The 25,219-nt window shown below is 37.9% G+C and overlaps 1 protein-coding gene across 1 annotated transcript in view; it reads right to left on the bottom strand.

Moving 5' to 3' along the window:
* Positions 1–25,219, bottom strand: part of GDPD4 (glycerophosphodiester phosphodiesterase domain containing 4) — a 123,915-nt gene that overhangs the window by 71,209 nt on the left and 27,487 nt on the right. The window contains exons 4-8 of the mRNA XM_065945974.1: positions 22,985–23,083; positions 22,821–22,914; positions 21,972–22,049; positions 21,033–21,178; positions 20,558–20,640 (exon numbers count right to left, since the gene is read on the bottom strand). Of these exons, the coding sequence (XP_065802046.1) occupies positions 20,558–20,640; positions 21,033–21,178; positions 21,972–22,049; positions 22,821–22,914; positions 22,985–23,083 (500 nt within the window). The remainder of the gene's footprint in view (positions 1–20,557; positions 20,641–21,032; positions 21,179–21,971; positions 22,050–22,820; positions 22,915–22,984; positions 23,084–25,219) is intronic.

The raw sequence follows: 25,219 nt of genomic DNA, 5'->3' as shown, positions 1-25,219 counted from the left end.
CAAGAATATTAATGCATACAAAGATGGATAAATATAAGAGTACACATACACATACCCACATTAAGAATTATTATAATACAATCTGTCAGGTTTTCAATTCTTCCAAAATAACAAGACACAAAAAATAGGAAAGTACAGCCCATTCAAAGCAAAAAATAAATCAACAGAAACTGTTCCTGAAAAAGAGCTGATATAAGATATGCTAAATACATTAAATATTAAAGATACTCAAAGAACTAAAGGAAGTTGTAGATAAAGTTAAAAAAAGCTATATATGAATAAAATGGACATATTAATAAAGAGATAAAAAAAAACCTAAAAAGAAACCAGAAAGAAATTTTGGAGCTAAAATGAAGAAGTGAATAAAAAAATTGACTAGAGGGATTCAAAGGCAAATAAAACCAGGCAGAAGAAAGGATCAGTGACCTTGAAAATAGGACAATACAGGTTATTGAGTCTGAGGAAGAGAACAAAAAAAGATTGCAGAAAAGTGAAGAGTCTAATAAGGTAACCCAGACACCAAAGCTAGACAAGCACTACAAAAAGGGAAATTACAGATCAATATCCCTTAGGAACAGTGATGCAAAACTCCTCAACAAAATACAAGCAAATAGAATTTAGCAGTATAATAATAGGAATATAGACCATGACCAAGTGGAATTTATTCTGACATGCAAGAATAGTTCAACATATCAAAATCCATCAACATCATATACCACATTGATAGAATAAAGGGGAAAAAAATGACCATCCCAACTGATGCAGAAAAAGCATATCACAAAATTCTACAACCTTTCATGATAAAAACACTAAACAGACTAGAAATAGAAGGAAACCACTCCTGGGAGTTTGCTGGTGGTCCAGTGGCTGGGACTCTGTGTTCCCAATGCAGGTGGCTGGATTTTGATCCCCGGTTCAGGAGCTAGAGCCTGCATGCTGTGATTGGGAGTTCACATGCTGCAACAAAGTATCTGGGATGTGGTAACTGGGGATCCTGCATGCTGCAATGAAGATCAAAGATACTGCATGCCACAACTAAGACCTGGTTTGATTCAGTTCAGTTCAGTCGCTCAGTCGTGTGCAACTCTTGGCAACCCCATGAACTGCAGCACGCCAGGCCTCCCTGTCCATCACCAACTCCCAGAGTCCACCCAAACCCATGTCCATTGTGTCGGTGATGCCATCCAACCATCTCATCCTCTGTCATCCCCTTCTCCTCCTGCCCTCAATCTTTCCCAGCATCATAGTCTTTTCAAATGAGTCAGCTGTTCGCATCAGGTGGCCAAAGTATTGGAGTGTCAGCTTCAACATCACTCCCTCCAATGAACACCCAGAACTGATCTCCTTTAGGATGGACCGGTTGGATCTTCTTGCAGTCCAAGAGACTCTCAAGAGTCTTCTCCAACACCACAGTTCAAAAGCATTAATTCTTTGGCGCTCAGCTTTCTTTATAGTCCAACTCTCACATCCATACATGATTACTGGAAAAAGCATAGTCTTGACTAGACAGACCTTTGTTGGCAAAGTAATGTCTCTACTTTTTAATAGGCTGTCTAGGTTGGTCATAACTTTCCTTCCAAGGAGTAAGCGTATTTTCATTTCATGGCTGCAGTCATCATTTGCAGTGACTTTGGAGCCCAGAAAAATAAAGTCAGTCACAGTTTCCACTGTTTCCCCATCTATCTGCCATGAAGTGATGGGACCAGATGCCATGATCTTAGTTTTCTGAATGTTGAGCTTTAAGCCAACTTTTCACTCTCCTCTTTCACTTTCATCAAGAGGCTCTTTAGTTCCTCTTCACTTTCTACCATAAGGGTGGTGTCATCTGCATATCTGAGATTATTGATATTTGTCCCGGCAATCTTGATTCCAGCTTGTGCTTCCTCCAGCCCAGCTTATCTCATGATGTACTCTGCATATAAGTTAAATAAGCAGGGTGACAATATACAGCCTTAACATACTCCTTTTCCTATTTGGAACCAGTCTGTTGTTCCATGTCCAGTTCTAACTGTTGCTTCCTGACCTGGACACAGGTTTCTCAAGAGGCAGGTCAGGTGATCTGGTATTCTCATTCTTTTCCGATATAGCCAAGTAAATAAATATTTTTAAAAAGAAAAAAAATAGCAAGAAACTACCCCAATATAAAGACATATATAAAAAATCCAGAGTGAACACTGTATTCAGTAGTAAAAGACTGAAAACTTTTCCTCTAAGATTAGGAATAGGCAAGGATGTCTGCTTTGAGGACCCCTGTTCATAGTAGTCCTGGAAATTCTAGCCATAGCAATTAGGCAACATAGACAACTAAAAGCATACAGACTGAAAAGGAATAAATAATATTACTTCTGTTTTTAGATGATATGATCTTATGTACAGAAAATTCTAAGATTACACATACATAAAAGAAAACCAATGAATGAATTCAGTGAAGCAGCAGGATACAAAGTCCGCACATAAATGTCAGTTGCATTTCTACATGCTAAGGTTTGAACAATCAGAAAAGGAAACTAGAAAAGCAACTGCATTATTATCCATTTAGCAAAAGAATAAAGTACATAAGAATTAAACAAGGAGGTGAAAGATGTATATAGTGAAGTCTAGAAAACATTACTGAAATGAAGGTTAGAAGACACATATAAATGGAGATAATCCCATGTTTATAGACTGGAAGACTTCACATTGTTATGATGTCATACTATCCAAAGCAATCTTACAGATTCAGTGCAATCTATTGGCAAAATCTCAATAATACTTCTTTTAATAAATAGAAAAATTCAACCTAAAATTCATAAGGAATCACAAGGAATCCCAAACAGCCAGAAGAAACTTAAAAAAAACAACAAAAGTAGGGGACTCCCACTTCCTGATTTTAAAACTTACTATGAAGCAACAGTAATCAAAATAGTATGGTACTGGCATAAAGACAGACAAACTAATAAAGAGGCCGGAAACAAAGCCTCACATACCCGGTCAAATGATTTTTGACCAGAGTGCTAAGGCCATTCAACAGGGAAAAGACATCTTTTTCACAAATTGTTCTGGGAAAACTGGACATTCACATGAAAAGAATGACACTGGGCCTTTACTTAAGACCATACACAAAAACTTAGATGAAAATATAGGGGAAAATCATGACATTGGATTTGGCAATGATTTTTATTTCTATGATGACAAAGGTAGAGGCAAAAACAAACAAAAAATCAGATAAATTGACTTCATGAAAATAAAAAGTTTATACATCAAAATATACTACTGACAACCTAAAAATACAACCCATAAACTATGAGAAAATATTTGCAAATCATATTTGTGATAAGGGATTAGTGTCCAGAATATAAAGAGAACTCCTAAATCTCAGCAACAAAAACACAAACAACCTGATTCAAAAATGAGCAGAGATCTTTGGCCCATTTTTTGATTGAGTCATTTATTTTTCTGGAATTGAGTCGCAGGAGTTGCTTGTATATTTTTGAGATTAATCCTTTGTCTGTTTCTTCATTTGCTATTATTTTCTCCCATTCTGAAGGATGTCTTTTCACCTTGCTTATACTTTCCTTTGTTGTGCAAAAGCTTTTAAGTTTCATTAGGTCCCATTTGTTTATTTTTGCTTTTATTTCCAATATTCTGGGAGGTGGGCCATAGAGGATCTTGCTGTGATTTATGTCAGAGAGTGTTTTGCCTATGTTCTCCTCTAGGAGTTTTATAGTTTCTGGTCTTACATTTAGATCTTTAATCCATTTTGAGTTTATTTTTGTGTATGGTGTTAGAAAGTGTTCGAGTTTCATTCTTTTACAAGTGGTTGACCAGTTTTCCCAGCACCACTTGTTAAAGAGGTTGTCTTTTTTCCATTGTATAGTCTTGCCTCCTTTGTCGAAGATAAGGTGTCCATAGGTTCGTGGATTTATCTCTGGGCTTTCTATTCGGTTCCATTGATCTATGTTTCTGTCTTTGTGCCAGTACCATACTGTCTTGATGACTGTGGCTTTGTAGCAGAGCCTGAAGTCAGGCAGGTTGATTCCTCCAGTTCCATTCTTTCTCAAGATTGTTTTGGGTATTCAAGGTTTTTTGTATTTCCATACAAATTGTGAAATTATTTGTTCTAGTTCTGTGAAGAACAAAGATCTAAACAGACATTTCTCCAAAGAAGACATACAGATGGCTAACAAACACATGAAAAGATGCTCAACATCACTCATTATCAGAGAAATGCAAATCAAAACCTCAATGAGGTACCACTACACACCAGTCAGAATGGCTGCGATCCAAAAGTCTACAAGCAATAAATGCTGGACAGGGTGTGGAGAAAAGGGAACCTTCTTTTTTTTTTTTTTCACCTCCACGTTGTGTTTTAATAAATAGAGCAGATTCATGGAATAGACCTTAAAATCACATTTACAGACTACTTCCAGGTCCAAACACAGGGAACCTTCTTATACTGTTGGTGGGAATGCAAATTAGTACAGCCACTATAGAGAACAGTGTGGAGATTCCTTAAAAAACTGGAAATAGAGCTGCCATATGACCCAGCAATCCCACTACTGGGCATACACACTAAGGAAACCAGAACTGAAAGAGACACTTGTACCCCAATGTTCATCGCAGCTCTGTTTATAATAGCGAGGGCATGGAAGCAACCTAGATGCCCATCAGCAGACGAGTGGATTAGAAAGCTGTGGTACATATACACAATGGAATATTATTCAGCCATTAAAAAGAATTCATTTGAATCAGTTCTAATGAGGTGGATGAAACTGGAGCCCATTATACAGAGTGAAGTAAGCCAGAAAGAAAAATACCAATATAGTATACTAATGCATATATATGGAATTTAGAAAGATAGAAATGATAACCCTATATGCAAGACAGAAAAAGAGACACAGATGTATAGAACAGACTTTTCGACACTATGGGAGAAGGCGAGGGTGGGATGATCTGAAAGAATAGCGTCGAAACATGTATATTATCATGTGTGAAACAGATCACCAGTCCAGGTTGGATGCATGAGACAAGTGCTCAGGGCTGGTGCACTGGGATGACCCAGAGGGATGGGATGGGGAGGGAGGTGGGAGAGGGGTTCAGGATGGGGAACACATGTAAATCCATGGCTGATTCATGTCAATGTATGGCAAAAACCACTACAATATTGTAAAGTAATTAGCCTCCAACTAATAAAAATAATTGGGGAAAAAAATTAAAAAAATGGGAAGAGGACTTAACTACAAATCTGTCTAAAGAAGACTTCATTGGCTAATAATTATATGAAAAGAAGCTCAACATTACCAATCACTGGGGAAATGCAAATCAAAATTATAATGAGATGCCACCTCACAAAGTTTAAGATGGCTCCTGTCAAAAAAGCAGAAACCAACAAGGTTTGTTTGTTATTGGTTAGAATGTGGAGAAACTGGAACCCTTGTACACTGTTGGTGGGAACTCAAGGTGGTACGGCCACTTTGGAAAAGAGTAATGGCAATTCCTCAAAAACTTAAAAATAGAATCACCATATAACCCAGCCATCTCACTTCTAGGTATACACTCAAAAGACTGAAAGCAGTATCTCAATGAGGTATGTATGTACCCATGTTCACGACTACACTATTCACTATAGCTAAAATTGGAAGCAACAAGTGTCCATCAACTGATGAATGGAGAAGCCAAATGTAGTATATACATACAGTGGAATATCATTCATCCTTTTTAGGATGGAAATCCTGCAATATGCTACAACATGAATGAACTTTCAAGACTTTAAGCTAAGTGATATAAGCCAGTAACAAACAAAAAGTACTGTATGATTCCACTTACATGAAGTAGTCAAAATCATAAAGGAAGAAAGCAGAATGGGATTGCCAGGGTCTGGGCCTGAGGAGGAGGAGGCATTGGCAGTATCATTTAATGGGTACAGATTTCCAGTTTTACAAGATAAAAAGAGTTTTTGAGATGAACAGTTGAAGTCTAGGCAACATTATAAATGATATATGTTTTATTTATTTATTTATTTTTATTTAAATTAAAAAAATTTTAAAATTAATTAATTTATTTTAATTGGAGGCTAATTACTTTACAATGTTGTAGTGGTTTATGCCATACATTGACATAAATCAGCCATAGGTGTACATGTGTTCCCTATCCTGAAGCCCCCTCCCACCTCCCTCTCCATCCCAACCCTCAGGGTCATCCCAGTGCACCAGCCCTGAGCACCCTGTCCCATGGCATAGAACCTGAACTGGAGATCTATTTCACATATGATAATATACATGTTTCAATGTTATTCTCTCAAATCATCCCACCCTCGCCTTCTCCCACAGAGTCCAAAAGACTGTTCTTTACATCTGTGTCTCTTTTATTGTCTCGCATATAGGGTCATCGTTACCATCTTTCTAAATTCCAAACGAAGCAACTGACAAAGAATTAATCTCAAAAATATATAAGCAGCTTCTGCAGCTCAATTCCAGATAAATAATATATGTTACAACTAAACCATACATTTAAAAATGGTTAAGATGGTATATTTTATGTTTTTTATTTTTGCCACAATTTAAAATTGAAATAAAAAATGCCACCACAATATATTCACTTGGGTAACCAACACAGATGACATTTGTTTTCTAGGTGAATAAATATGTCTCAAAGTGGAAAGATGAAGATTTAAAGTACATAATTTAAAACTTCATATCTGTTATTAGTACTGTGCTTAAGAAATCGTTGGGCACTTAGTATTTCAGGTAAATTTATATCTTGGCCTAGGTTACCTTTGTAACTCCAATTTAAAATGTGAAATAGATAAACTGACCCAGAATATGATTATAAATTAAAATCTCACTATATTTATAAAATGATTCGAAGGATATAAAAACATTTAAGACTATATAGTAATTCATTTAAATTGTTAGACTTATATGAATTACTTAAGTATTTTGAAAAGACTGAAATCAGACTACTGGAGTACCTAAAAAAGAAGATATTTGAAACTCATAACTGCAGTTTAAAACATCTAAAGTGTTTAATTAACTAAAAAGCATTAACTATTTTTCAAAAGCTCTAAAAAATAATATTTAAAATGTTAGACTTATAGAGAAAACATGAGTAGAACACTTTTTCACATAAATCACAGTAAAATCCTCTATGACCCACCTCCTAGAGTAATGGAAAGAAAAATAAACAAGTGGGACCTAATTAAACTTAAAAGCTCTTGTTCAGTAAAAGAAACCATAAACAAGGTGAAAAGACAACCCTCAGAATGGGGGAAAAAATAGCAAGTGAAACTGACAAAGGATTAATCTCCAAAATAAACAAGCAGCTCATGCAACTCCATACCAGAAAAACAAACAACCCAATCAAAAAGTGGGCAGAAGACATTTCTCCAAAGAAGACATACAGATGGTTAATAAACGCATGAAAAGATATTCAATTTCATTCATTATTAGAGAAATGCAAAACAAAACTACAGTGAGGTTCACCTCACACTGGTCAGAATGGCCATCCTCAAAAAATCTACAAACAATAAATGCTGGAGAGGATGTAGAGAAAAGGGAACCCTCTTGCACTGTTGCTGGGAATGTAAACTGATACAGGCACTATGGAGAACAGTATGGAGGTTCCTTGAAAAACTAGGAATAAAACTATAAGAGCCAGCAATCCCACTACTGGGCATTTACCCTGAGAAAACCATAACTGAAAAAAACCCAAACATATCCCATGTAATTGATAGGACAGTGTTGACTCATCACAGTCCTCGTTAAATAGTAGATACTTCTCTCTCTCTTCCCACCTCTCAAACACACACACCATAATAGCTGTTATCACTGGCCATTCCCCAACACTTACTATTTAGACCTCTGAGGGTTTTTTTCATTTGTACATTTTAAAATTACCACCCATGTCACTTTCAAATCTAGATCTGTCAGCTCTAACCTCTCAACTTTGTGAGCATATTACACCTCTTGTTTCTTTTTCTTTCACTACTTATAATCTGTTATCTTCTCATTCTAGCTAAAATATAGGAAATGAAAAACAAAAGAGTTCAATTATTGTCCCTTTTAAGTTTTTGCCCCTAGAAGCATTTCCTAAAATTCACTGGCCACGTACACATACACACATGTACAAACACTCAATAGCTAGGACAAGGAAGCAACCTAGATAAATTGACAGATGAATGGATAAAGAAGTTGTGGTATATATATCCACAATGCAATATTACTCTACCATAAAAAAGAATGCATTTGAGTCTGTTCTAATGAGGTGGGTGAATCTAGAACCTGTTATACAGAGTAAAGTAAGTCAGAAGAACAAATAACATATATTAATGCATATATATGGAATCCAGAAAAATGGTACTGATGAATCTATTTGCAGGCAGCAATAGAGATGCCAACCTAGAGAACAGACTTGTGGACACAGTGAGGGAATGAGAAGGTGGGGCAAATTAAGAGAGTAGCACTGAAAAATATACATTACAATATGTAAAATAGATAGTCAGTAGGAATCTGCTATATGATGCAGGGAGCTCAAATCCAGTGCTCTGTGACAACCTAGAGAGGTGGGATGGGGTGGGAGAGGGGAGGGTGGTTCAAGAGGGAGGGGGCATATATATACCTATGACTGATTCATGTTGATGTATGGCAGGAACCAACACAACACTGTAAAGAAATTATCTTACAATTAAAAATAAAGTAAAAAAATAAAAATAAAAAAAGTAAAAACAAAGTGAAAAAAAGTAAGGCAAGTAAATGTTTAACTTTATAAGAAATTGCCAAATTATATTTCAGAGTGGCTACAATATTTTAAATTCCTCCACAATATATATGAAATTCATTCAGCTGTCTGCATCCTTGCCAGTATTTTCTGGCCAATATTTTTTCCAACCATTATAATTATGATGGCTTTAATTTGCTTTTCTCTAATGATGTGGACCTATCAAGTGGCTTCCCAGATGGCTCAGAAGGTAAAGTGTCTGCCTGCAATTCGGGAGACCTGGGTTCCATCCCTGGGTCAGGAAGATCCCCTGGAGAAGGAAATGGGAAACCAATCCAGTAATCTTGCCTGGAAAATGCCATGGATGGAGGAGCCTGGTAGGCTAAAATCCACTGGGTTGCAAAGAGTTGGACACGACTGAGCAACTTCACTTTCTTTCTTTATGGACCTAAAAGAAGCAGAAGATACTAAGAAGAGGTGGCAAGAATACACAGAAGAACTACACAAAAAAGATCTTCATGACCCAGATAACCATGATCCTGTGATCACTCACCTGGAGCCAGACATCCTGGAATGCGAAGTCAAGGGGGCCTTAGGAAGCATCACAATGAACAAAGCTAGTGGAGGTGATGGAATTCCAGTTAAGCTATTTCAAATCCTAAGAGATGATGCTGTGAAAGTGCTGCACTCAATATGCCAGCAAATTTGGAAGATGCAGCAGTGGCCACAGGACTGGAAAAGATCAGTTTTCATTCCAATTCCAAAGAAAGGCAAAGCCAAAGAATTTTCAAACTGTTGCACAATTGCACTCATCTCACACACTAGTGAAGTAATGCTCAAAATTCTCCAAGCAAGGCTTGGAGAATGTGTATGTGAACTGTGAACTTCCAGATGTTCATGCTGGATTTAGAAAAGGCAGAGGAACCGGAGATCAAATTGCCAACAACTGCTGAATCATCAAAAAAGCAAGAGAGTTCCAGAAAAACATCTGATTCACTGACTACACCAAAGCCTTTGACTGTGTGGATCACAACAAAGTGGGAAAATTCTTGAAGAGATAAGAAAACCAGACCACCTTACTTGCCTCCTTAAAAACCTGTATGCAGGTCAAGAAGCAACAGTTAAAACTGAACATGGCAACAGACTAGTTACAAATTGGGAAAGGAGTATGCCAAGGCTGTATATTGTCACCCTGTTTATTTAACTTATATGCAGAGTACATGTGCGAAATGCTGGGCTGGATGAAGCTCAAGCTGGAATCAAGATTGCCAGGAGAAATATCCATTACAGATATGCAGATGACACCACCCTTATGGCAGAAAGTGAAGAGGAACTAAACAGCCTCTTGATGAAACTGAAAGAGGAGACTGAAAAAGCTGGCTTAAAACTCAACATTCAAAAAACTAAGATCAAGGCATCCGGTCCCATCACTTCATGGCAACTAGATGGGGAAACAATGGAAACAGTGAGAGACTATTTTTTTGGGTGTTGGAGAAGACTCTTGAGAGTCCGTTGGACTGCAAGGAGACTCAACCAGTTAATCCTGAAGGAAATCAGTCCTGAATATTCATTGGAAGGACTGATGCTGAAGCTGAAACTCCAATGTTTGGCCACCTGATGTGAAGGACTGACTCACTGGAAAAGACCCTGATGCTGGGATATATTGAAGGTGGGAGGAGAAAGGGATAGCAGAGGACGAGATGGTTGGATGGCCTCACCAACTTGATGGACATGAATTTGAACAAGCTCTGGGAGTTGGTGATGGACAGGGAAGCCTGGAATGCTGCAGTCCATGGGGTCACAAAGATTCAGACATGACTTAGCGACTGAACTGAGTGGCTAATAATGTTAACCACATTTTCACGTGCTTGACTGCCATCTGTATATTTTCTTGGGTGAAGCGTCTGTTTACATCTTTTGCCCACTTTCTAATGGGATTGTTTCTTTACTGTTCAGTTGAAAGAGTTCTTGTATTCTGGATATAAGTCCTTTGTTGTATATGTGTCAGCAAATATTTTCTCCCAGTCTGTATTTTGTTTCTTCATCCTCTTCTCAGGGTTTTTTAAAGGACACGTTTATTTTTATAAAGCTTAATTTTACAGTTTTTCTTTATGGTTCATGCTTCCAGTGTCATATCTTCACCTAACCTAAGTTCACAAAGTTTTTCCCCCCCCCCCCATGGTTTTTTCTCAAAGTTTTGGAGTTTTACATTTAGATCTATTATTCATTTTGAGCTAATTTCTGTGTAAGGTATGAGTTAAAGGAGGAGGTTCTCTACTACTCTCCCTCCCCATAATGGAAGTTCATGTGTTCCAAATCCATTTATTAGAAAGACTGTCTTTACTTCATATATCTTTAACCTTTGTAAAAAATAAACATATGGGTTTATGTACTGGAATCTATTTCTGGACTCCCTATCCTGCTGAATTAATTTGCATGTCTGATTCCCTTCCATTACTACACCATTCAGATTAATGTAGCTAGACAGCATGCCTTGAAATCACATAGTGTGATTCCTCTAACTTTATTCTTTGTCAGTATTGGGGTAGGTATCCTAGTTCCTCTTTCCATATAAATTTTAGAATCGGATTTTCTGTTGTTTTTTTTAAACTGATGGCATTCTTTTCTGTTTAAAAGTTTCTATTTTGAGATATATGTAGATTTACTTGGGTTTGTAAGAAATAATACTGTGAGATTTCCCCAACAGTAACATCTTGTATATAGTACAATATTACAAGGAAACTGACATAGATAAAATCACTTACCTTATTCAGATTTCATTAGTTTTACATGTACTTATATGTGTATGTGCTCATTTTACCACATAGATTCAAGTGACAACCACCAGAGTCAATATAAAAAGCCCTAAAGATATGAGAGCATTCTTTTATTATCTATAGCCACAGACACCATGTTCTTTCCCCTTGTTCATCCCAGGCAACCACTGATGTATTTTCAATCATTTAATTTTATGATTTTGAAAGTTAAATAAAAAAGAAAGCATACAGTATACGATCTTTAGAGACTGGCTTTTTTCATGCAGCACAATCCCCATGAGACTCATCCAAATTGCTGCATGTATCTATAGGTCATTCTTTTTTACTGTTGAGCAGTATTCCACGGGGGCTTCCCTGGTAGCTCAGCTGGTAAAGAATCTGCCTACAAGACTGGACACACCGGTTCAGTTCCTGGGTAAGGAAGATCCCACTCCAGTATTCTTGGGCTTCCTTGGTGGCTCAGTTGGTAAAGAATCCACCTGCAATGTGGGAGACCTGGGTTTGATCCCTGAGTTGGGAAGATTCCTAGGAGAAGGGAATGGCTACCCACTTCAATATTCTGGCCTGGAGAATCCCAGGGACTGCATACTATTCCATGGTATGGATACACTACATTTGACCATTTACCTCTTGAACTTCTTGAAGGAAAATGGGGTTGTACAGATGTTGCCCACTATAAATAAAACTGCTGTGAACATTAATGTAAAGGTCTTTGTATTAACATCAAATTTTTCCTCCCTCTGGAATAAATTAGTAGTAGTGTAATTTCTGGGTTGTATGGTAAATATGTATTAGGTATTTTAAAAAAGTGCTAAACTTATCAGAGCAGCTATACCATTCTACATTTCTTCCAGTAATGTGTGAGTGATCCAGTTTATCTACCATCATTAGAAGATATCACTATTTGTTAAACTTTGCCATTCTGATCAGTAAGTAGTGATTTTAGTTTTAGTTTTCATCTTCTTAATATCTACTAAAGTTGAATATCTTTTCATGTGCCTGTTAGCTATCTATGTATCCTCTTAGGAAGTGACTGACCATTACTTTTGTCTATTTTCTAACTGGATTGTTCGGAATGTTTTTTGTGCTGTTGAGCTGGACAGTTCCCTATATATCCTAGATGCATGTCTTCTGTGAGACACGCATTTTACAAACACTGCCTTCTCATCGGATACTTTTCTTCTCATTCGCCTCACAAGGTCTTTCACAGAATAGAAGTGTTTTACTTTGGGATCCCATTTATGAGTTTTTCATTTCATGGACAGTGCTTTTGGCATAAAGTCTAAGAATACTCTGCCCAGTCCTAAATCCCAAAGATCTTCCCCTCTTTGGTTTTCTAAATATTTTATAATTCTACATTTTGCATTTAAATCCTAATCAATTTTGAGTTTTTGTGCTTTTTTTCTCCTCTAAACCAAGAGGTTTATGTTGAGGGTCACTTTTATTGTATCTGATGTCCAATTTCTCTAGTACTATTTATTTTTCTTCCATTGTTTAGTTTTTTTTCACTTATACTCATTATGGTAAAATATATAAAACATAAAAGTTGCCATATTAAAGCCATTTTTCATGTTCAATTCAGTGGTACTACATGCATGCACAATGATATAGGAAAGTCACCACTATCTGTTTCCAAAACTTTCTGTTAGCACAAACAGAAACTCTGTAACCATGAAGTAACTCACCATTCCTCCCTTTCTCTAATACTGGTAGTTTTAATTTACTTTCTGTCTCTAGGAATTTGCCTATTCTGGATATTTCATACACACAGAATTATACTTTATCTTTTTATTTCTAGCTACTTTCACCTTAGCATGTTGTTTTCAAGGTTCATCTGTATTATAACATCCCTGTTGTTGCAGACCTTATTAATTTTTATGGCTGAATAATATTCCATTATACACACACACACACACACATTTTATTTATTCATTCACTTGCTGATGGAACCTTGGGTTGTTTCCAACTTTTTGCTATTATGAATAATGCTGCCGTAAGCATTGGCATCTAAGTATCTATCTGAGTATCTGTTTCTACTTTTTCATGGTATATAAAAATATACACTCACATCTAGGAGTATAACTGCTAGGTCATGTAGTAATTCCACATTAAGATTTTTAAGGAATTTGAAGTTGTTTTCCATAGTGACTATGTCACTTTGCACTTCCACCAGTAATGTACATGGTTTACAACTTCTCCACTTCCATACTAACATTTGTTATTTTCTATGTTTTTAATTACAGTCATACTAGTGTGAAGTGATTTCTCATAATGGCTTTGGTTTGTACTTTTCTAGTGCTACTCTCGTTGAGTATCTTTCCATGTGCCTTTTGGCCACCTGCGTAAATTTTCTAGAGAAATACATTCAAGTCCTTTGCCCAAATTTTTTACTTTTTTGCTGTAGACATCAGTATTTTATTCTTTGTTTAATCCAAATGCTTTCAAAACGGAAACTCAAAAGAATAATTTCCACTTGAAACAATTAAACTAGATACTGATCTCAGGGGCCCCGATGTTGACAATTTGATGTCTGGTTCCTCTGCCTCTCTGAAATCCAGCTTGTACATCTGGAAGTTCCCGTTTCATGGACTGCTGAAACCTTGCTAGCATGTGAAATGAGCGCAACTGGGTGGTAGCTTGAACATTCTTTGGCATTGCTCTTAATGCTTAACACATTACGGCAATGAAGATGGTAATCCATTTTCTTCTATACCTGCTGAAGCCAAGATGGTAAAGCCAATTTTGTGGCAATAGGATAAAATAGAATATTACCATCCAAAACATTTAAAATTAAAAAAAAAATACAAATTCTTATCAGATGCACGATTTGCAAATATTTTCTCTAATTGTGTAATCTGTCTTTTGTTTTTATTGGTAATGCCTTTTGATGAGTAAAAGGTTTTAATTTGGAGGAAGTCCAGTTCACCTATGTTTTCCTTTTGTTGCTCATGCTTTTAGTGTCATACAGAAAGACTCAACGCCAAATTCAGAGTCATGATTTACCCTTGTGTTTCCTTCTAAGAATTCTAAGCTTTTTTTTTCTCTTCATTTATTTTTATTAGTTGGAGGCTAATTACTTTAAATATTGTAGTGGTTTTTGTCATACAGTGACATGAATCAGCCATGGATTTACATGTATTCCCCATCCCGATCCCCCTTCCCACCTCCCTCTCCACCCGATTCCTCTGGGTCTTCCCAGTGCACCAGGCCCGAACACTTGTCTCATGCATCCAGCCTGGGGCTGGTGATCTGTTTCACTCTAGATAATATACATGCTTCAATGCTGTTCTCTCGAAACATCCCGCCCTCACCTTCTCCCACAGAGTCCAAAATTCTGTTCTGTACATCTGTGTCTCTTTTTCTGTTTTGCATATAGGGTTATTGTTACCATCTTTCTAAATTCCATATATATGCGTTAGTATGCTGTCTTGGTCTTTATCTTTCTGGCTTACTTCACTCTGTATAATGGGGGTATTCTAAGATTTTACCTCTCATATTTATGTCACTGATCCATTTTGAGTTAATTTTTATATATTTGGTGTGAGGCAGTGCTCAGTGAATTGCCTTGCATTTTTGTTAAAATCAGATGGCATCAAGAAAATGAGAGAACATACAAGGGAAGGAAATTTTTGCAAATCACATGTGAAATACAAGAGATGTTCTTTTTAAATCATGAATTATCTAGAAGTAGATTCATTTAGTTTCCAAGTGTTTGGAGATTTTCTTGTTAACTTTGTGATTCATTTCTAGTGTGATTCTTTTGTGGTCAGAGAACTCATTCTGTATGTTTTCAGTACTTTTAAATTTTTTGAGGTTTTTTTTTTTTTTTTTTTTGACCCAGGATATGGTCTATATTATGTTTTGTGGATACTGGAAAACAATATATCTTCTGCTGTTCTTGCGTTGAGTGTTCTATCAGTGTTACTTAGATCCTGCAGGCTGATGGCATAGCCCAGCATCATCTTGTTGTTCTGTATATTTATTAGTTTTCTGTTTAGTCTTACATCAACTACTAAGAGAAGGGTTTCATTATTCTCAACTATAGTTATAGGTTTGTCTATTTCTCCTTTTAGTTTTGTCAGTTTTTGCTTCATGTATATTGTAGCTCTATTCTTGGGTTCACGCATGGTCAGAATTGTTATGTCTTCTTGATGAATTTACTTTAATCATTCTGTAATGTTGTTTGCTTCTTGTGATTTTCTCTGCTCTGAAGTTTACTTTGTCTAATATTAATATAACTACTCCATCCTTTATTTGTACATTTTTCCATTCTTTTAGTTTAACCTATTTGTTGTTGTTCAGTTGCTAAGTTGTGTCTGACTCATTGCAACCCCATGGACTGCAGCATGTCAGGTTTCCCTGTCCTTCACTATCTCCTGGAGTTTGCTCAAACTCAAGTCCATGGAGTTGTTGATGTCATCCAGCCATCTTGTCCTCTGTCATCCCCTTCTCCTCATGTCCTCAATCTTTCCCAGCATCAGGTCTTTTCCAATGAGTCAGCTCTTTGCATCAGGTGGTCAGGTGGTATTGGAGCTTCAGCTTCAGCATCAGTCCTTCCAATGAACATTCAGGACTGACTTCCTTTAGGATTGACTGGTTTGATCTTCCTGCTATCCAAGGAACTCTTAAGGGTCTTCTCCAGCACCACAGTTCAAAAGCATCAGTTCTTTGGCACTCAGACTTCTTTATGGTCCAACTCTCACATCTGTACATGACTACTGGAAAAACCATAGCTTTGACCATACAGACCTTTCTTGGCAAAGTGATGTCTCCACTTTTTAAAATGCTGTCTAGTTTTATGATAATTTTTTTTCAAGGAGCAAGTAATTTTAGTTTTGTGGCTGCAACTGCCATCCGCAGTGACTTAGGAGCCCAAGAAAATAAAATCTGTCACTGTTTCCACTTTTCCCCCATCTATTTGCCATGAAGTGATGGGACAAGATGCCAGGATCTTAGTCTTTCGATGTTGAGTTTAAGCCAGTTTTTTGGGAAAAGTCTGTCTATATCATTATATTTGAGGTGAATTTATTGTACATAGCATATAGTTTACGTATTGTATGTATTTAATGCATTATGTTTTAATATATATAGTCTACCAGTGTATGTCTTTTAATTTGTATAATTATAGCATTTATATTTATTATATTTGTCAGTATGTTATGATTTAAGTCTGCCACTTTGATACTAGTTTGATGTTTGGTTGCTCCAACTTTGTTCCCCTGTTTTCTCATTTTGGCTTTCTATTTGTTATTTGAACATTTTTCATAGATAGTGTGTGGTTTTTTTTTTTTTTTTTTTTTTTTTTTTTTACTACAGTTGACCCTTGAACAATGCGGTGTTATGGGCACAGTCAAAAATCCATACATAACTTTTAACTCCCAAAATCTTAACTACTAATAGTCTACTATTGACTGGAAGCCTTACAAGTAACACAAACAGCTGATCAAAACAGATTTTGTATGCTATATGGATTATGTTATTATTATTTAATAGGTACAGAGCTTCAGTTTGAGAAGATGAAGAAGTTCTAGACATGGATGGTGGCGATAGTAGTAAAACAAGGTGAATATACTGAATGCCATTAAATGGCACACTAAAGAGTAGACTGGGCTTCCCCAGTGGCTCAGTGGTATAGAATCTGCCTGCAATGCAAGAGATGCAGCTTTGATCCCTGGGTCAGGAAGATACTCTAGAGAAGGAAATGGCAACCAACTCCAGTATTTGCCTGGGAAATTCCATGGACAGAGGTATCTGGTGGCTTATAGTCCATGGGGCCACAAAAGATTCAGACACCACATAGTAACTAAACAATAACAAAAAGAGTAGATATATGTATAACAGATTCACTTTTCTGTACGGCTGAAATTAACACAATATTGTAAATCAACTATAGCTAACAAAATTTTCTTTAAAAATGGTTAAAATGATAAGTGCTATGTTAAATATATTTTAGCACAAAAAAGTCACTTTCTCTTGAAAACTTCTCTCAGTACTTCACTCTTAAGTAGGCAGAGAAAGGAGAGGGGTACTACTTCTTATATCAGGGCAGAAATCGTTACAGGGATTTGCTCATATCCTGCAGGGCCACAGCCTCAAGCTGTGAGAGGAAGGGGAGTGGCTTTTGTGTGGTGTTCCCCTGAGTAGGACTGGTATGGTCAAAACATTTAGAGCCTCTGGATAATCCTACTGCAAATTCTCTGGCTAGAAAAAGCAGATTCCCCCCCTCCCCTCCCCGCAGCTGTAGGTGTTTCTGTGCAGGTCTCTTCAGAGCTCATGTCAGGGTATATGAGGAAAAAACCGAAACAACCAACAGGAAACTTGCTCCCTACTAAGAAGTTCCTTCAGTATTATGAACCCAGCCAGTTCACCTCCAATTCTCCACCTTTCAGAGTCTTCTGTTAGATGCTTTGTGAATTTTGTCCAGTTTTAAACTTTCTTTTTTTTTTTAATGTATTTCTAATTCTTGGAAAGAATAGGGTGGAATGTGCTGAAGTTCTAGTAGCTGCTGTTTGTGCATTTCCACAGTCCTGTGTTCCTCTTTTAGAAGTTAACAACATTTTCAGTTCAGTTCAGTTGCTCAGTCATGTCCAACTCTTTGTGACCCCATGAGCTGCAGCACGCCAGGCCTCCCTGTCCAACACTAACTCCTGGAGTCCACCCAAACTCATGTCCATTGAGTCGGTGATGCCATCCAACCATCTCATCCTCTGTCGTCCCCTTCTCCTCCTGCCCTCAATCTTTCCCAGCATCAGGGTCTTTTCAAATGAGTCAGCTGTTCGCATCAGGTGGCCAAAGTATTGGAGTTTCAGCTTCAACATCAGATCTTCCAATGAACACCCAGGACTGATCTTCTTTAGGATGGGTTGGTTGGATCTCCTTGCAGTTCAAAGGACTCTCAAGAGTCTTCTCCAACACCACAGTTCAAAAGCATCAATTCTTTGGCGCTCAGCTTTCTTTATGGTCCAACTCTCACATCCATACATGACAACTGGAAAAACCATGGCCTTGACTAGACGGACCTTTGCTGGCAAAGTAATGTCTCTGCTTTTTAATATGCTGTCTAGGTTGGTCATAACTTTCCTTCCAAGGAGTAAGCATCTTTTAATTTCATGGCTGCATTACCATCTGCAGTGATTCTGGAGCCCTCCCCCCCAAAATAAAGTCTCTTGCTATTTCCACTGTTTCCCCACTTTACTACTCAGTAATTCTTGATGTTACATTTTCCTGTTCTAGTTACTGCTGTGGTATTCCTGTTCTGGCTAGACTATGGCTGATAAGCAATTTTTATTAGTGATGAAGTCTAGATTATGACCACCAATGTGGAGGTATGTGGAGGAGGTGGTAATGGGAAATGAAGACATCGAGACACAAAGAAACTGAAGGGCTGGAAGGGTCATCTACACTGAAGTTGAAGTCACAAGTAAGATAAGAGAGAAAGACAATATGCCAGGAGTTCATTGGCTCAGCATCATGACCACATTAGGCCATGACCTCTAGGCACTTGCACAATGAGCCCAGAAGCTCTGAAAGAACATCCAGTTTCAATTCTGCTTAAAATATCCTGCAAGAAACAGCTGAGTAACACCACTGTTAGGTAATGTCAAGAACCCTAGTCTGGGATCAGGAAATCTAGTTCTAATCCTGGCTTTATCATGTACATTCTAGCCTTACATCCTCAGCAATATATTTCTTTTCTTTGAATTCAGGTTCAAGCCACAGTTCTCCATTATGAAATAAGATGCTCATTTCTTTCCTGTTTGGCTCACTGAAGGCTGGGAAGGGTGTGTGTGAGTGTGTGAGTGTGTGTGTGTGTGTTAGTAGCTCAGTTGTGTCTGACTCTTTGTGATCCCATGGACTGTAGCCCACCAGGCTCCTCTGTCCATGAAATTCTCCAGGAAGGAATAATTGAGAGGCTTGCCATTCCCTTCTTCAGGGAATATTGCTGATCCAGGGATCAAACTCGGGTCTCCCACACTGCAGGCAGATTTTTTACTGTCTGAGCCACCATGGAAGCGGGAAGGGAGTAGTAAATGCCATATTCACTAATACAGCCATCCAACAGTTCATCTGTATTTCCGGCTGCCGAAGTACATACATTCTACAAAAAAGCATGTCTTTTTCTCCTCGTCCCTGCTGTGATCCAAGTCTTCCTATGATATAAGTCTTCATTTTCCCTTGGACAACGCTAAAGCCTAATGCCCATCTCCCTTACAATTTTCTCTCACAAATTATCAGATGAGTCTTTCTAAAACAATAAACTGATCTTTCTTTAAAACCTAGCATGGGTGCTCATTACACATTTAGGGATCTCCATGATCCAGTCTCAGTAAGTCTTGCAACTACACCTCTCCCTCACATAGCCCTCTCATGTCCCCGAAGTGAACTACACTTGGCATTCATATAGACTAGCACACTGATCCACAAATTTGTTATTTCTCATTGGGATGCCTTTGGCTAAGCTATTGCCTCTGCCAAGATTCCCCATCTCTGCTTGGGAAAATACTATTTTTCCTTCAAGGCTCAACACAAACATAGTTCTGATCACAAAGATAATTTTTCACAGAGTAGGAGGGGGACTCATCCTCCTCCACTGAGGTTCCACTGCATTTGCTTTACTCTTTTCTGGAAGGCCCTCACCACACACGGTCCTGTACTGTGTTTATTTGTAAACATGCCCTATCTCCTTCACTGGTTGGGAACAGCTCTTAGGCAGGACTATATTTCACTCATCTGCCTCTCCCCAGCACTCAAAAGAAGGATATAATAGGAATGTGGTAGGTACCCAGGGAATGTTAATTAAATAGATTGCTAAGGGAGGGCATGGGAATGAGTTATAAGCATGTTTGTAGGGGGTACAAATTTGAGCTATGTGTGGAGACTATAAAGAGTGATCTATAAGCCTGTGATTGAGAATGTAGGGGTTGCAGATATGTGGTTTGTAAAGGAGAAGTGGTTCATGTATGTGTGTCATGTGCAGATGTCCCATGTGAACATGGGAGAAACCCCCAGGGGCTTGCTCTCTCTACAGCCTGGGCCATGGCACTGGTCTTTTCTCCTCCCACCCTGGCCCCTCCCTTCTTTCCTACCTTATTTGCACATCACTCTCCAGTCCATCGGCCCCGTGTTCAACAGCTTTCTCAAAGGACATTATGGTATTCTCAGGTCCCAGCTGTGTAAGAAAAGGACATCAGGCCTTTAATCTCACAGTCTTTTCTGCCAACATCCCTTTTAGGGTAGGGAGGGAACCCAGTAATGAAAAGACTTTAGGAAGCAGAGTTTGGTTCCCTTGGCTCTTCAAAGAATCTGCCTACATTCTACTCTACCGAACCTCATTTGGGGACTTGGCTCATCTGAGGCAATGTCACTGGGCACAATAAAGAGAAAAAAGACTGAGAATTAGGTGACCTGGGTTCAAGTCCAACCTCTACATTTAACTCCTTATTCCTGTCATCTCAAGTCAAACTCTTTACTTCTCCAGGGGTTCCTGAATCTGATGAGACATTGTCTCATCCACACCCAAGCACATCTGTACTCACCCACATCCATCATGCGCGGACCTACCATGGCTGCACCTCTATGACCAAAGAAGGTCGGCTTGGGTGCTAATTTATCCTTTTCCTGAACACAGGGAGAATAAGTCCCAAATGGCACCACATAGAGACATAAAAGGATAAGAAGGAAGGGCAATCCAACAACCACTTGTAGAACTGAAAAAGTTGGAAGGAGAAAGTGATAAAAAAGAAAAGAGGAATGGAGAACCATCCCAAGCAAATAACTATCCCCAAAACAACAGTCAGTAAATACCTAGTGCGTGGGTTCATTGAATCTGTGGACTCACTGATTTACTCTCAATTTCTGTCATATCCCCATATTCTTTCAGTGATTTGAAAGTAAAGAACTATTCAAATAAAAAGTGTTATTAAGTCAAAATTATTGCAAATGCAGATTTACAAGGGAATGAGTTTTATAGGAGGTAGAAGGAGAGGGAATGTTAAGGAATAGCTTCTCAGAAGGAGGAGTAGTTTGGTGGTTCTGAGAAAGTCCTCAAGCCCTTAAGGATCAGCCTAAAATGCCCCTGTGCTGAAGGCAGTGAGGGATAGTAAAAGGGATACTAGTTGAAAGAAATCCAAGTTCAAAGTGAGACTATTATTTTCTAATTTTGTGACTTAGACATGTTATTTAACCTCTTCGGATCTTCACTTTTCTCATTCTGAAAAATGGAACTATTTTGCTACTAACATCTATCTCATGTAATTAATATGACAGTGTTGACTCATCACAGGTTCTCAATAAATAGTAGACACTTCTCTCTCTCTCTCCTCATTCATCTCTTAAATACACACACAGACACAGACAAACACACACAGCCAGACCATAATACCTGTTATCACTGGCCATTCCCCAACACTTACTATTTTAGACCTTGGAGGATTTTACCCATTTGTGCATTTTAAAATTACCACCTATGTTGCTTTCAAATCTAGATCTGCCAGCTCTAACCTCTCAACTTTGTGAGCATATTACACCACTTGTTTCTTCTTCTTTCACTACTTGTATTCTGGTTTCTTCTCATTCTAGCTAAAATTCAGGAAATGAAAAACAAGAGAGTCATTACTGTCCCCTTTAAGTTCTTGCCCCCAGAAACATTTCCTAAAACCCACTGGTCACATAGACATACACACGTGTACACTCAATGACAACACTACCAATCGAGTTTTTCTCTTTCTTGCATCCTTACACAAGTCAGGAAGCAGGCACTCCCTGTTTAACCCGGAGTTAAAAAAAAAAAAAGAGACATAGAAGAAGGTCCTCCTGGTTTCTCAGTAAGGGTGCTGACAGAGAACTCCATTCTCAAAATAGTTTAATATACAGCTCTTGACTCTTGTTTGTTTCCATGGTATTTCACTGGGGATTGTTTTGAAGTACTAAGGTGTGTCCAGGGGATATCTGCACTTGGTTCTTGAGTTGAAAATAGTAATATTTGAATATAAACTAAAAGAACTCTGACTTGTACCATCACTGGTCAAATGAAATTAAAATTCCCTCTACCCTGCCCACAATTACTTCAGTCTATTCCCAGACAGTCAATGTGTAACAACAGAGAGAAAATTCTTATTTTTCTAGAAGGAGAATCCCTTTTTAGAAGAGGGTCTGTTTGATCAGAGAAATGCTATGACAGGCCATGTAGGGTTGTGAGTTTGACCAGAAGAAGCATGCCTGAATAACAAGCTAAATGAATTTCAAAAAGCTACAGTGCTGGCTATCTACCAACCTTGTTTGGCTGGATGAAGGACACTAGCTAAAGTCAGAGTTGGAAGAATCAGGGAAGGCTCCACCCTTAGGACATACCTTCTCCTTCCAAATGGATCAAGTAGAAGGCCACAGGCCAGGAAAGCAAAACCATTGCAGATATGCTGCTCAGGTGTATGTAGGGAGCAAAGACCTGAGAGAAAGCCAAAAGTCAGGCTGAACACATCTGGACAGACAGGGCTACAACTAAGGATGGTGCTTACCTTCAGTGACAGCCCAATGGTGAGCCATCTCTCTCTACAAAAAGTTAATAGAATCCACATCAACAACGAGCATAACATAATCACTATCAGAACCAAGATCTAGGGAAATAAAAAGAATACATTGACTTCTTTGGGGCTTCCCTGATAGCTCAGTTGTTAATCTGCATGCAATGAAGGAGACCCTGGTTCTATTCCTGGGTTGGGAAGATTCGCTGGAGAAGGGACAGGCTACCCACTTTTCTTGGGCTTTCCTTGTGACTCAGCTGGTAAAGAATCTGCCCATAATGCAGGACACCTCGGTTCGATCCCTGGGTTTGGAAGATCCTCTGGAGAAGGGAAAAGGCTACCCATTCCTGTATTCTGGCCTGGAGAACTCCATGGACTGTATAGTCCATGGGATCGCAATGAGTTGGACACAACTGAGCAACTTTCACTTTGACTTCTAGACACTAAGCTTGGCTCAGAACTGTCCTTGGGAAATGTGCATGAGTGTGTGATAAGTCACTTCAGTTGTGTCCAACTCTTTGCAACCCTACGGATTGTAGCCTGCCAGTCTCCTCTGTCCACGGGATTCTCCAGCCAAGAATATTGGAGTGGATTGCCATGTATGTACTCACAGTTTCAGGGACCTCATTTCCTCATCTTTTTTAATCTAGCCATTCTTTAATAGTCCATGGGTCTAATAATCCACCTTCTTTGCTGTGAAGTCTTTTTGTGCACCATGGCTGGAAAAAAAAAAAACAAAACTTACACAGCAATGTGGTCTGATTCCTTTACTGTTTTATTATCTCCATGTCAGCTTGGCCCTCAACATTGCTTAGCATGCCTCATTCAGTTTCAGCAGTAGCCATTACAAATATTTGCTTTTTTAAAATATGACTCAATACAATCTCAGGGAAACAGTATTTTGTTCAATGTATGCTTTCCCCAAATAGACTATAAGCTTCATGAAATCAGGGATAATGTTCATGATTATATATTTATTGTCTTTAGAATGTCTGACACATAATAAACTTTCTATAAATATTTGGTGAACAGATAAAAAAACCTGCTGTCCAGAAAACTATATTTAGTCATAGGAAATGAACATTGAGACCAAGAATACATAACTTTAACTGCTTCCCTTCAAATAGATAGTTTTCTGTATGTATGTAGCCCTCTAGACAGTGCTTGGTTTCCACTCCTCCGTAATTCTTTATCTATGAAAGTAACTGAATCTGTAATTAAACCTCTTAAAAGAAACTCCAGGCCTTGCTGCCCTCAGGGTTAATTTTTCAAACATTTAAGGAAGAAATATTTCAACTTTAAAAAAACTCTTTCAAAGAATAAAGAGGGAATTTTCTCTAACTTGTTTTTTGGAGCCAACAAAAACACTGATATCCACACTCAACAAGGACATTACAGGAAACAAAAATGACAGTCCAAACTCTTCTATACATAGATCTATATAGATATTAAATCTTAAATAACTTATTAGCAAATGAAATGCATCACAATACAAACTTTAATAGACAAATGAGACTCACTTGAATCTCATGTAATTCTGTGATTTTATTCAACACCAAGCTTTTCTAATGATTTAAGGCAATTATAAGGTACAGATAAAATGGTTTCCCTTGGAAATCTGTCAAAAGTAGCTATTCATAAAAAGGTCTCTCCTACATTATGATGTATTCTGGTCTGGCACCCAAACTGTGAGGTGTGTTTTGAGCAAAGTATGTGAAAACATTTCTCCACAGAAGTTATCTTTTGGGTTATGGTGCATCATTTTTTAAAAACTATATTTTGTTAACTGCACAACTTCAGCCAGCCATGCCTCCCACCTTACAAATCTATAAATTCCAGGTAAGTTTATTTATTGTAAGCAACCTAGATATACCAATTTAGATCCTCCTAGATATTTCCATAGATAAGGACTCTCCACTATCTTTTGGCTAATAAATATCTTTAGTATGTTTATTAGGAGGTTGGGTTATTAGTTATATATAGATTTTTTAAAATAAAGAGTTTTAATTGAGGTCATTCATTGTTCTCTGAGTACATTTAAGCAGAAGGGAATGCACTATAGGCCTGATTGCTAATCCTTTCCTTCCAGGTTTACTCTTTTCACACTGTAATTTCAAGCCCTAAAGAAACTCCGTTGCCAGGGAGACTTAAAGGCCAAGGGTTTAAAGGGTCACACAAATTAGCCATCTTCCAAGGGTATTCCAACTCCTCTAATAACCAGCTCCACCA

The sequence above is a fragment of the Muntiacus reevesi genome, chromosome 9 (genome assembly GCF_963930625.1).
Source record: "Muntiacus reevesi chromosome 9, mMunRee1.1, whole genome shotgun sequence".
NCBI lineage: Eukaryota > Metazoa > Chordata > Mammalia > Artiodactyla > Cervidae > Muntiacus > Muntiacus reevesi.
This window is presented reverse-complemented; position numbering and strand designations above follow the sequence as displayed.